The sequence below is a fragment of the Gadus macrocephalus genome, chromosome 14, assembly GCF_031168955.1.
Source record: "Gadus macrocephalus chromosome 14, ASM3116895v1".
Lineage (NCBI taxonomy): Eukaryota > Metazoa > Chordata > Actinopteri > Gadiformes > Gadidae > Gadus > Gadus macrocephalus.
In genome coordinates, this window is record NC_082395.1 from 6,298,343 (window position 1) to 6,311,972 (window position 13,630).

Genomic DNA, 13,630 nt, shown 5'->3' on the forward strand with positions numbered 1-13,630 from the left:
CCAAAAACGAAATGGATGTCACTTTTGATAAACGTTGGCTAAACGACTGGCTCGTAAAAGAGAAGTGTGGCTGGCCCCTTTGACATAATGTCTCAGCTTTGCAAGAGGAAGACACGCAGAGTAAATGGAGTGAAAGCACTACCTTGCTTGAGACCACACATCGGCACTGAAAAGTCATTCCGATTCTGTGCATGCCTCGGCTAATGGTGTTGCAGCAGATGTAAAAATGGCGAGGTCGCACGTCGCAGTTCACCGTCTTTGAAGAGGAGTCAGTAATTTAATTAATAGTAGTGTTATCATCGTTGCTGATCTATCAGTGCCAGGCAGAAATGGCATGGGTATCCTAGGAATGGAACATGAATATAACACTAATGACATAAATCATGTAACGGCAGTGGCCCATGGACATAACAGAAATAAAAAAGATAACGCAGGATTATTACACTAAGGACATGAATAATGCAACGGGAGTGACCGAAAGCATAAGAGAAAGGGCATCCATATAAGCTCACTGATGGAAGACAACAATAGAAGGTGGACACCACTGAGACCCACTTGCTGCTCACTTTCAAAGCAGGGAAACATCAAAGTGAAGTCCGGGGTACGGGCGGTTTCAAAAAGCCTTTCATACACACATTATGCGCCTCATTTGGCTAGCCACAGTGTACAGAAAGTAGATACCAGTAATGAAAACGGCATTAGTCCAGCTCTCATAACTGACCTGTCTGCCTGTCCCAGACTGAGACCAGGTCCGGCTCCAGACCCAGGGCGATGTAGCGACTGCTTTGGCTGATGGCGGAGCAGACGATCTCCTGAGCGTTGGGCCACAGCATGGCTGGTCTAGGATCCACATCTCAACCCAACCACACCCAACACTCAAAATCAAGACTCAATACAACGGTTTCAATATCAATCAGACCTGCCCGCTGTGAGCGACAGAGAAAACGTACAAATTATTCGAAATAATTTTCCTTTTTTTTTATGTTTTGCATTGCACAATACCAATATTGTAACAGAGAAAATCCTACCGTGTTTATCCTTTGCCTTGCACAGGGAATACTGGAGAAGGTTATGGCTGCCCGTCCACCAAAGGCAAATAGACTCTGGCACCTCACCTAAGAGGATATATAGGACCAGAGAGACTGTACTCCTCTCATCAACACCTCATCCACCAATGCCCTTTAAATGGCTATTATATGATTTAATTAACAGGGGCTTTAAAATATGTTCCACGATTCATCTTCTTAAATGTTAATGAAAGAAGAAAAAAAAAGTGTCTGTCAAAAAATAAATATATATATTAAGAAAGACACAAAGGTCTGACTAAGAGCTTGGTGACGCAGGGCTCTGCGCTGCGGTTCGGGGCTCAGAGAAAGGCCACTCAAGCAGCAGAGACAGGGGCCAAGCCAGTGACTCAGCAGACCGTCCACCAACCATCGCTGGACTAGGGGAGACAGACACAGCTTCAATAAGGGGGTGGCTGGGGGGCGATGGTCGGGACTTCAGGATGACTATTCTTGGATCAATCATGTGTCACTGTTGACATTGAGGAGGTTACAGATCCAGAACCACGCTGACTGGATCATGTCACACACACACACACACACACTCAGAGCCCACACACACTGACACACACACACACACACACACACACACACACACACACACACACACACACACACACACACACACACTTAGTGGTAGTGAGTAATTACAGAGCTGCACATCGCACATCACATTTACCGATTCCACAGTCAAAGCTAAAATAATGTAGCACCTCTAATGCATCGCTAATGCATCGTCTTCTCTGTTAATTACACAGCTCTTGAGAAATAGGCCATTACAAATGAGCAGCTTAAGAGAGTGAGTTTTGTCTGCTCCTGTCTTGCTCAACTGGTAGGCCATAGCATTGATACATCCCGCATTAGGCCAAAATGAAGTCCTGATTTCTTGGGGCTTTTGTGTCAAATCCTACTATGGAAGCTGTTATAAGCTCTTCTTAACTTAATTGGACCATGGCATCACCACAGCTCTCCACTACAAATGCCAATACCACACCCATGCCTGACTAGTTGGGGTGTTGTTTAGTTTCTGCCGCTGGCATGGCTGAGATAACATCATGCACCTGATGCTGACCACAAGTGTATGAGAGCTGTCTCCCATTCACTCTCTTTCTCTCTCTCTGTCTCTCACTCTCTCTCTCTCACCGAGTGCCTCCGTCCCTCTGTCTGACCCACTCTCTCCCTCTCTCTCTCTCTCTGTGTGCTCTCAGCTGGCAGCCTTGGCAGGCAACATGGTTGCACACCTTTTTCGCATTGTGATTATTTGTAATCACAGTTACTTATTTTAAAACACGGCGCCCAATGCGTCCCTCTCATCCATACATCGATGACGACGCTGAATTACAGCCCTTGTGGTTATTTCGGAGTACCTTTGTATCCCAAATAATCAAATGATGGTCCCAAGTATAAATTCTCCTCTTTATCTCTGTTGCAGCCCAGAGCCTTAACTCGCACAAACCTGTGTGGGTGGTCGTCGCTTCTGCACCTGAACCAGTCGCCACTCCACACAGCTGCAGGAAGTGCATGCTGCCAAGGCTGAAATACAGAGTAATGATGCGGGTCTCAGTGGGCAGAGTGGAAGCCTGAATGGAGCCGGCCTGCTTTATAAAACTGACGGTGGATGCCATTTGGCTTTTAACGCACTCTTTGCTCTTGCGAGTCGAATCGTCTCCAGAAATGTATCATACCCAGTTATATGAACGCAGTTGAATGCATTACATCATCGCTGTGTGATCTCAATGTATAACCTAATTAGATCAACTTGGCCTCTGTCTAAAGTCATTCACCACTGGGGATTTGGAAACTCCCAGTGCTGCTTTTGACAGAATCAATAAGTAACGACCGACACTGTCTTTGAACTCTCTACTGTACCAAGGCTGGGTTCCCACGTGGTCTGAATTGGACCCGTACTTGGACCTGAACGCAGCGTCTTGATCCTTCCACTGGTGAACACCGATCATGTGGTTCTGTCCAGAACCCATACCACCGCCTTGCTCTGCTTTCTTTAAGAGCTCCGCTGGATTCTGAAGTGTTTTTCCTGCAAAGAAGCACATGCGTTCTGTTGTGTTAAAAAAAAATGCAAAGATCAAACCGATGGGACAAAATCACCAGAACCGCGAAGTGGTGGACGAATATGAGCTGAATGCAAATTGTGTTGCACAATCACACACACACACACACACACACACACACACACACACACACACACACACTAGAGCCCGACCAATACCGTACTTTAGGAGCTAATACCGATCGGGAGTACAGAATACAGATATTGATGGATCGGCTGATATTTAAAAAATATATATTATTATATAATAATTATTATATATAATTATTATATATATATATATATATATATATATATATATATATATGATATATACCCTCTGAGTCAGTATATATATTGTGGTATCCTGGGGATAGAACAGCTCCTTGGGATTTGCTGCTCTCCCTCCAGCAATGCTTTGGGACACAGCAGCATCATCATAAACCATGAGTTAAAGGAACCAATGAGCTGCAGTATGGCGAGGAGCTTCACTCAGAACATGATGCAAGACTAGTTAAAGCACTAAGAGGTTCGACCACGACAGTAAAGGATTTATAAAGAGGTAATTACAATCATAAATCGGTGCATATCGGCAAACATATACAACGATACCCAATTATCTGTGATAGGCTAAAATCGGTCTACATAATCGGCTTGTTGATATAGGGCTATATCGCACACACATATGCATTTTGTCTACATATTTGTTCTCAAGGTGCTTTTGCTGTACTGTAATTCTACCTGTTGGTAATTTGCCTGAGGTGATCTTCATCAGCACTGAGCAATGAGTCCAATTAACATCTCCACCTGTCGGCTTCTGTTAATGAGGAAATAAAGACCAATGGCTAGAATTATAGTTTTGTCTTTATTTTACAATCTCTACGGCTTCAACTGGGCTTATTTTTGTGCATTTGAATGCATCAAGAAAAATACTTGTTTTCTCTGGCTCTGAATGAATGGATGATGAAAGTAAATGTAAAATGTAACCGTCATCCTGAATAATGTAAATGTTCTACTGCAGCTAAATCTAATCTCTAGAACAAAACGATCCATATAGAGGAATATTCTGGTCCATTTTTGACACCCCCATCTGAAAATAATATGACTGCTACTACTCCCCAAGCCACTAGAGAGTGCTAATGGGAAAAAGTACACATTTTACTAAAAAAAGGAACAAGATTTACTGACATTAACATACAACGTAATACACGTCAGATGTAGAATTTCATTACCTGGGACTGAGGTGCTGCCTGCTTCAAGTCTGCAAGCCAGGATTTTAGGGGGAAATGATAGATGTCCAACCAAAAAGCACCATTGCCTGTGACAAAAGATAATGATGTTTTACACATCTGAGCATGCGGTTGGCTCAATGTAGCCTGTATAAAACCATCAGTACAGAGATGAAGGACCTTACAGCTCATTAACACCGCTCCGAAATCGCCACCTTCAGAAAGGTCAAAGGTCACGCACACATTTCTCTGGTTGATGTCTTCCTGATAAAGACAAGAATTTCCGTCACTCAGATTTCATATTTTAAATACATTTAAAAAAACAGGATGACATCATTAAAAAAACGGAAAAAATAAAGTGGATGAAAATACATATTTTCAACTAAATTAGAAGCTTTCACACTTTGACTTTGACAATGCCTCCTTTACAAATGTATTGTTGATTCATCCATGACTGCACTTATAATGGCAGGATTAGCACATAGGCTCCACTGTGAGTCCGTGACACTATTACCATGACCATACACACCGTCTTGTTGATGATCTTGAGTAGGTATATCTTTTCAGCGCTAAGTGCGAAGACTCTGGCGACACCTGCAATAACAGTTCACGGTAAATACACTCGCTCCGAGGTCAGGTTAATATGTGGGTAGATAGAAGAGAAACAGCACAAGGGAACGTCACTAAGACTGAATGAACTGACAGTTGAGCTGAGAGGGATAAAGGACACATTTACCATTCCCTAGTTTTCCCTTAGAGGATGCTTTTATCCAAAGCCACTCCGTGATTTATTCATATAGATGCATCGCATGAGCAAGTTGGGGCTTTAGTCACCTTGCTCAAGGACAGGTAGGCCGCGGACATTAGGGTTGAAACCAAACCAACCACCTTTCATCTGTGATCTGCTTGAACACCCTGACCACTAGACTATCCCGCCCCCGTCCCCCCTCCTGTCACTCACCCATATCATCCACGGTGCTGATCAGATAGGCCTCCTGGCCGACGCCCGTCATCCGAATGGCGGTGATGTCCAGCCCGTCCTCGAGCCAGGAGGAGACGCAGGCCAGGGAGACGGCGCAGCTCACAGACACCCCCTGGGAGTGACCCACGGCCAGATACCGGCCGTCGCCTGAGCACGCCAGGCAGCTGGTGCACTCTGGGAGCTGAGACGCCCGCAGAGGGACAGACAGGCGTACAGGCGTACAGACACAGGCAGACAGACGGACACAGATGGCCAGACGGACAGACAGGCAGACAGACAGCCCAACAGACAGACAGAGAGACGGACAGCCAGAGAGACGGGCAGACGGTCAGACAGACAGACAGACAGAGAGACGGGCAGACGGACAGACAGGCAGACAGACAGACAGAGAGACGGGCAGACGGTCAGACAGACAGACAGAGAGACGGGCAGGCGGACAGACAGACAGAAAGAGAGACGGGCAGCAGACAGACAGACATATTCACAGTGTTCACCAGTGTTTTCTGCCAGTGAGGCGAGGTAGCCAAGCGGGTTGTGTGTCTTGGGAGATAAACAAGTCCATGTATGGATTGGAGCCTATAACTGAGTTGGAAATAATAAAATGGGCCACTAAAAATGGGTGACGTTATTGATAGTTTAATTCAAGCAAATAAAGGATGTATATAATGTAAACTACGATAATGCAAATTATAAAATGTCTTTATAACAGCCCGAAATACAATCTAATACAGCTGATAATAATATAATGACAACCACAACAATTAGTCTATCTACCTGTGTACCTGCACGCAGGATTAGAGAGGGATGTTATTTTTGAAGATATCTGCACTGCCACATATACTACTACTACTACTACTCGCAAGAAAAAGAACAACAACAGCAAACAAAGCATGTGCATGTACCTGTGTATCAGCGGACAGCATGAGATTAGGATGCTTCTTCTGGGATGCACTCCTGGCTGTTTCTCTTTTCAGGATCGATTCCCAGGCCGTGCCTAGTAATATGTCTAGGACCTTGTCGATCATGCGGTAAGGCTGGGGCAGTCGATCCCAGAGTTCTTCAGGATCGGTCAGAAAACTCTCGCTGTCTTTCTCACCCCAGTCTTGCTCAGAGGGCTCAGGGATAGCCATTGTGTACTTCTCTGCTTTAGGTCAACTCAGCAACCTGTATGTATTAGTTTATTAATACAGTGTTTCGGCTACCATTATATTAATAATATATTTTTGTGGTGACACAGCGAGGAATGTCAGGACATCAGACTTGGGTTCAAACTGATCAACTTGGCTAAAAAGTAATTACATCTATGTTCCTGATGAACTATCAGCCTACATATCCAACATGCGCGTATAATATAACGTAGGCCTAGAGATAGATTACATACTTGTTCTAAATTGATAAGCCCCACTCCAAGTATACTCCTTACCTTATCACGGTAGACCTCCCCAGGTAGAGCTCCTTATCTGATCACCACCACTACCACCACCGCCGCTAGCCTTGTTTACGCTTCCTGTCGCCATGGCAACATCCCCAACATCCTCGTTTCATCTCAACTCGCCTGCATTCTCGTTTCACGAAGGAACAGCTAATCAGCGTTATTGGCGAGGGAGAGTGCGTAACTTCGATTATTACCTTTGAGACATTTGGTTTTGGATATTGCTTTCATGTTTTGTATTTTTTTGTCATCAATAAATCCATATTTATGGTCGTTGTTTCAGTTATTTTGTGACATTCTTATTTTTCTCACTCCAGGTACTGTGGCTGGCCTATACATCTCAGGAAGTCAGAGACCGGAAATTGCACTAAGGTTTGCAAAATAACGCTCCAATTCAGGCTCCTCTCAGCCTACACGTCCTCATTGTCACAGGCTCACAGCAGTCCCGTTTCTCTTCCAAAAACACAATAGAACCATGGTCCGAGAAGAGCGTCTTCAGAAAGCCTCATAAACTTTTCAAATCTTTCAAACGGTCTTATTTCGCCTACTGTCAAATTAATCATTCATTGGGGCCAACACCGGCTTTAGACCACGTGTTATCAAATAAAAGCCCGACAATATTGCAAGTCAAACATGAAAGCCACAAGCTGATTAATGCCCATCATATATATCCAAACGCAAATATATGGTCTTCAACTGAGGTTACATTTGTTATATTTTTCAAACAATGACAAGGCATTATTGATGTGGATTTGGATACCTTTTGATTAGTTTTTTGTCTTGTAGACGGGGTTTGCTCTCCGTGCACTAATGGTAACTGTGCCTTCTTTCCGATTCATCGTGTTAATTCTGGTCGATTATCTGTTTGTGTGTGTGTGTATTAGAGGTGCTACATTATTTTAGCTTTGACTGTGGAATCGGTAAATGTGATGTGCGATGTGCAGCTCTGTAATTACTCACTACCACTAAGTGTGTGTGTGTGTGTGTGTGTGTGTGTGTGTGTGTGTGTGTGTGTGTGTGTGTGTGTGTGTGTGTGTGTGTGTGTGTGTGTGTGTGTGTGTGTGTGCGAGCGTGTGTGTGTGTGGGGCGGGAATCAAGAATACAATTTAAGGCCAGCCTTGCAATGAATCTTTTTTTTTATTCTTTTGAATTCAGACAGAGAAAGTATACATTTGTAAAATGCAATTTATAAACAATGCAATTGAATGCATAATCTCCTTTTATACTACCTGTGAGCGAAACACAGCTTTCCTTCAGCAGGTATATAGCCTCACATTTAACACATATTTTGCAGTGCACACACTGGTGGTCGCTGGAGACACACACACAATCCCATCCCAACGTTGTTGTCAGCAAGTTTGGTTTTGATCGTCACTCGGACAGAACAGTGATTCTTTTACCCAGAACAAATTGTACAAAGTCTTCAAATCAAAAGCCGTCACTCTTAGAAAAAAACACTGTCATCAAACTCCAAAGTCCATCTGGGGATTTCTCTGTTTGAAAATCCTGCTTCACAACCACGTTGGCAAAAGGCAATGTGCCTTTTTTTTTTTAACCTGGAACAGGAAATTTTACAGTATTCAAAGTACCTGAAATGTCATCAATATAGTTACATTGGTACACTTAATCATAGGGTTCAGTCAATCAACAACATCCTCTTCTGTGATAGGCTACAAATCAAAGACTCCCTGTGAAAGTCATATTGGAATCTTCCTAAGTAGAGAGAGTCAATGAGAGGAAGTTCTCCCTAATTGTGTAGTACTAAATGTGGGCACAGCTCTCGGCATAATAAATCCATTAAGGCAGATAGCAGATGTCAGAAGAGGATAATGAGAACCATAACAATTGTCAGCTTGATTGATTGGTCGTGTCTTCTTAAGGCCTCTAATTTGTCGGCTGTGTGTTTTGACATTCAGTGCCAAGGCTGCAACCAACGATGAAAAATTATAGTACAACATGAATGTCAATTCAGACAGCACACTTTCCAACGGCATTGTGTTGGGGGCTATTGTGACCAACTGAAGAGTGGCAGGCCTCCTCCACCTTTCACCACAGCAGGTTGGAACCAACTTACATATATTTGTTTCAGACCAATATGGTCTCAAAGGTTCCTTCAAAAACAGGCCCAGTTTCGTAGGACGTGACAAAGATTCAAACGACTCTCCAGTGGACACTGGAAGCCAAACCAGATTAGATAATAGATAAAATCCTCTTCCTAGTTGTACCATCTTGTTCTTCTCAGTCCCCCTCAAAATGTCTTCATGGTATAGATAGTGTTTGAGAACACATAACAGATAGTGTTTGAGAACATAGATTAGTGTTAAATAAATACATCAGTAGTCCAGGGCATTACAAAAATGACAAAAAGAGACATTTCCGACGCGTGTCTACAAAACATGATATGCTGTAATTAATAATATAGATAAACTGCAAAAAGATAATGCTTATCAAAAAGTGTGCGTCAGTGGTCTACAGGCTTTTGCCTTTTTGGTCCCTTGATGGTCGTTCAAAAGGAAGGGGTATGGTAAATACTTTCATTGTAATAAAATAAAGCACAGTTTTCTCATTAGCTTTTCCACCACTTCTTCCACCGTTTCTCATACGTTTCTGATTCTAAAAGATTCTTATCATTCTGAAGATCCAGGGATTGCACTGATCATAAAGTCTATCGGATTCAGTCTTCTTGTATCCAAACATGCGTACGTCTTGCGTATGCGTTTGAATCAGAAATTCTGTCTATGTCAAAAGGTCAGCCTACACAACCTACGCTTCACAGGCGAAGAAAATTACGGTTCGGACATGGAATAAGGGTTGAAATCGAGATGTTAGATGCACAAGAGGTAGTGTAATCCAATGTCAATCAGTTGCTATATTTCCTAAATTACATTTTGAACACACATTGCTTTGTTTTGCTTGCATTAAGGATGGTTTGAACGGATGAAAAACATGCCGTGAATTCCGAATTGGTATGTAATTTTCACTACCTCCTAAACTTAAACAAATTTCTTAAACGACAATAGATAGTAATATAATAATAATAATAATAAAAAAATAATAATAATAATAATAACAAAAAACAAGAATAAAAATGATACATATAATAGTAATCAAAATAAAATAAAATAAAAACTATAATCAATTATATCGCTTAACTTCATATGCACACATTAATATGCGAGCACAAAGGGCGGTACCTTTAAAAGTAATCTCTGAAATGTGAGGGATATTATTTCCTGTGGAGTTTTGATTCCGGACAGCAGAGTGGCTAGACTTTGAAGCGAATGGACCTAAAACAGTCCAGAGAGTTGACAGAGTCACCTTGTGTGTCTTTAAAGCAACTCACAGCTTCATCCATTCATCCTCCGCCACGACCCTAGAAGTAAGATCCCAAGGATGCTTAAAGCGAGAACTACTTTATTCTCATCTTTAAAGCCACACTGTTCTTTTATGTAAAGTAGGGACTCTCCCATCCCAGTGATGAGTGGGTCACACGTGGGGGGAGGAGCCACTGCTACGAGGAGGTGGAGGTCTGCGTGACGTCGTAATCTGTGATGAGCTGTTTGATGTGAGACAGCTTCTCGTGAAGATATTCACAGCGTTTCTTCTCTTGCCGGTAGCCTGGGAACTTCTGCAGGGGGCCGACAGAGAGGAATGTTAGCCTTCAAGTGTTCCAATTAACCATCGAGCCATTTTAACAGCAAAATGACACATAGGGACTTGAAGGTAGACTTTAAAGGTATACAGTGGACATTGGGGGTTCAAACATTAAACACCTATTAACTAGACTTTCGTGAATTTCTTTGTCTGCGCTGAAAAAAATAAAATATCCCAAAAGCAAGCCAGCGAATGTAAAAGGCAGAAAGTATTTCATTTCAATTCTAGCCATGCTTGGAGCGTTTCATTTTCAATTGTTATGTCAATTTGGCGGAACAATTTATCCAGTCAACTCACAGCCTCCCCCCCACGGCTTCATAACAACAGCCAATCACAAAGATATTCATTCCGTGATTAGGATTTGAGCAGGCTGGGTAAATTTGAATTAACAAGAATAATGTGTGCCAGGAGGAGACATGGTTTCTCCAAAAAATACATTAAACTATTCGGTTATTCCTGGTTTTCAGGCTTAGGGTTAGGGTTAGTCCAACACTAAATCCATTTTTTTATTTCACTTAATCAAAAAAAAGCTGTCATTGAGCCAAAGGTTGTCTTCCGGTAGTTTGACTGGACAGAGACAATATTGCAATACTTACATTCCTATACTTCTTGTACTTCTCCATTATTTGGTCTTCCATTATCTAGAATATACAAAAGACAAAACATTTACTTGGAATACAAGCTTTCACAAATCAATAATGTTAGTAAGCTGAAGTGAGTTGGTTTGTTTTTGCTGTTATGTATTATTATGTGTTGTTGCATGCAGGGCTATGGTTTATGTGCATGTGTCACTAAAATATGTTGGTGCATTGTTAAAATGGCCACTAATGGGGGGAAATTGGGTTGTAGCATAGCAACACCTTTTCTTGGATACATATGCGGATTTTGTCATCCACTTGGCTTTTGTATGTGCTGCATACAAAGGTCCTTTTGTATGTGTATGTGAGGCTATGTACAGGCCTAAAGTACTTCTGAAATAATACCATTACTCTTATCTGTTATATTATAATGTTATAATGCACACACATTTGCCCATGATCAAATAAAACATTTGCGGCATCTTTAACATGTTTGTACATGTTGAAACTATGTTGAACACTTAGTTATGAATGGTGTGATGGCCACCTGTCACGGGTTTAGGAGGTTATAAAGTTAATTGTTTAACTGCCTTAAACCTGTTGACTGATCTGGTTTGGATGATATGTCTTCAAGGTATCATACATGAAGCAGCCATCCACACTACTGCGTAGCATTATTATTTGTTGATATTAAATAAATAGAATAAATGTTAGGTTAAGTTTGTTTTCTGTGTTATGAGTTATGTGTGGGGTCCCATTTGTAGTCCAGTACCTGGTTTATAAAACAATTGTGATAAGTAGTATGTATGGTTATGAGTTATAACAATTGCGATAATCAGTATGTATTGTTTTGAGTCATAACAATTTTGATCAGAAGTATGTATGGGTATGATTTATAACAATTGTGATAAGTAGTATGTATGGTTACGAGTTATTACAATTGTGATGAATAGTATGTATTGTAATGAGTTATAACAATTGTAATAAGTAATATGTATGGTTATAAGTTATAACAATTGTGATAAATAGTATGTAATGTTATGAGTTATAACAATTTTGATAAGTAGTATATATGGTTGTCAGTTATAACAATTGTGATAAGTAGTATGTATGGTTATGAGATATCACAACTGTGATAAGTGGTATGTGTGAGTTATGACAATAAGCAGTGGTGTTTGTGCCTGTCTTTGCCGTACCTTGTATTGCTGTGTCCCTGGCGAGAGGCTCTTGATCTTGGAGGCCAGCTGAACGAACATGTGTGTGATGGTGGCGATCCGGGAGTGCAGGTCAATGTACTCGCTGTACTCGCTGCAGAAGTCCGTCTGGTAGCCCTCACGCTGCTCCACAGTGACGATGCTGGGGTATTTCCTAAAAACGGGGGTCACACATTTGTCATTTGTGACCTCAATACATGTAATGTTGGAAAAGTATGTCTGTGTTTGTCATTATGGAAGATATGGGAGCTCATTGTTCTTCTTCTCTTGTCAGAATATATATATTTTTAATTATTTCTATGCTCTTCCCACTCATCTCCACAAGATGGCACCATAATGCTTTTCTACCTCACTGTAGCGCCACTTATTTTTGTATACTGCATTCTATTATTTCAGTCTAACCAATCTACAATAATGATAATTTCTGCTACCTTCTACCTAAAGTTTCGAATCTAATGTGTACCTATAAAATAATTAACATTATTCATTCTGACACACAACTGTGACATCAACATGTTTATGCAAATTGTAAGACTATAGAACCGTGAAACAACTCACAGAACGTAGTCCGGTTTCTCCTCAGATGGCACAGCATTGATAATTTCAGGATCTGTGAGAAAAAAATAGTAAAAAAAAAAATGAAATTAGATACTAAAAAATGTTTTCATCCAAAAGACCTAACACACACAATAGCAAAATGTTACGCAAAGCGTTGTTATGTTTCAGGTGAGTGTGAGTGTGAGTGTGAGTGTGAGTGTGAGTGTGAGTGTGTGTGTGTGTGTGTGTGTGTGTGTGTGTGTGTGTGTGTGTGTGTGTGTGTGTGTGTGTGTGTGTGTGCCCGCCCAGCAGTGGGCATGGCAGATAGTGCTTGAGGGTGTCAGGAGACTGTACTGCACAGAGCTGTTATTGAGTCAATCAGGCACATAACACACTGTGAGCTCAGGGGAGAAACAGACACACACACACACACACACACACACACACACACACACACACACAGAAAGTGATATATGAAATAATACCCTGTGAGCATCCATGAAAACCACACACTCACGCACACATGCACACACACACACACACACACACACACACACACACAGAAAGTGATATATGAAATAATACCCTGTGAGCATCCATGAAAACCACACACACACACACACACACACACACACACACACACACACACACACACACACACACACACACACACACACACACACACACACACACACACACACACACACACACACACACACACACACACACACACTTCTCGGAGAGTCAGTTCAAAGCTTGCAGTAATGTTCTTTTGCGGTAATGTTCTTTTGTGCGCACTTTAATCACTGCAATATTATGTCGGTCATCTCTCAAAATAACGACTGCAGTGCTTTGCGTAAAGGCAGACCAACAACATAGGAACAATAATGTCA

At 41.7% G+C, this 13,630-nt stretch overlaps 2 protein-coding genes across 2 annotated transcripts in view; both read right to left on the bottom strand.

The window, feature by feature from the left end:
- The window catches only part of wdr93 (WD repeat domain 93), a 9,867-nt gene extending 2,952 nt beyond the window's left edge, over positions 1 to 6,915 (bottom strand). Inside the window, exons 1-11 of the mRNA XM_060071947.1 lie at positions 6,746 to 6,915; positions 6,225 to 6,486; positions 5,302 to 5,503; positions 4,870 to 4,934; positions 4,526 to 4,604; positions 4,344 to 4,429; positions 3,853 to 3,928; positions 2,934 to 3,099; positions 2,521 to 2,597; positions 1,029 to 1,115; positions 722 to 853 (exon numbers count right to left, since the gene is read on the bottom strand). Of these exons, the coding sequence (XP_059927930.1) occupies positions 722 to 853; positions 1,029 to 1,115; positions 2,521 to 2,597; positions 2,934 to 3,099; positions 3,853 to 3,928; positions 4,344 to 4,429; positions 4,526 to 4,604; positions 4,870 to 4,934; positions 5,302 to 5,503; positions 6,225 to 6,452 (1,198 nt within the window). The 5' untranslated portion in view covers positions 6,453 to 6,486; positions 6,746 to 6,915. The remainder of the gene's footprint in view (positions 1 to 721; positions 854 to 1,028; positions 1,116 to 2,520; positions 2,598 to 2,933; positions 3,100 to 3,852; positions 3,929 to 4,343; positions 4,430 to 4,525; positions 4,605 to 4,869; positions 4,935 to 5,301; positions 5,504 to 6,224; positions 6,487 to 6,745) is intronic.
- A 957-nt stretch (positions 6,916 to 7,872) lies between these two features.
- LOC132471694 (RNA polymerase II elongation factor ELL-like) overlaps positions 7,873 to 13,630 on the bottom strand; it is a 35,540-nt gene continuing 29,782 nt past the window's right edge. The window contains exons 11-14 of the mRNA XM_060070920.1: positions 12,759 to 12,810; positions 12,183 to 12,354; positions 11,005 to 11,049; positions 7,873 to 10,382 (exon numbers count right to left, since the gene is read on the bottom strand). Of these exons, the coding sequence (XP_059926903.1) occupies positions 10,266 to 10,382; positions 11,005 to 11,049; positions 12,183 to 12,354; positions 12,759 to 12,810 (386 nt within the window). The 3' untranslated portion in view covers positions 7,873 to 10,265. The remainder of the gene's footprint in view (positions 10,383 to 11,004; positions 11,050 to 12,182; positions 12,355 to 12,758; positions 12,811 to 13,630) is intronic.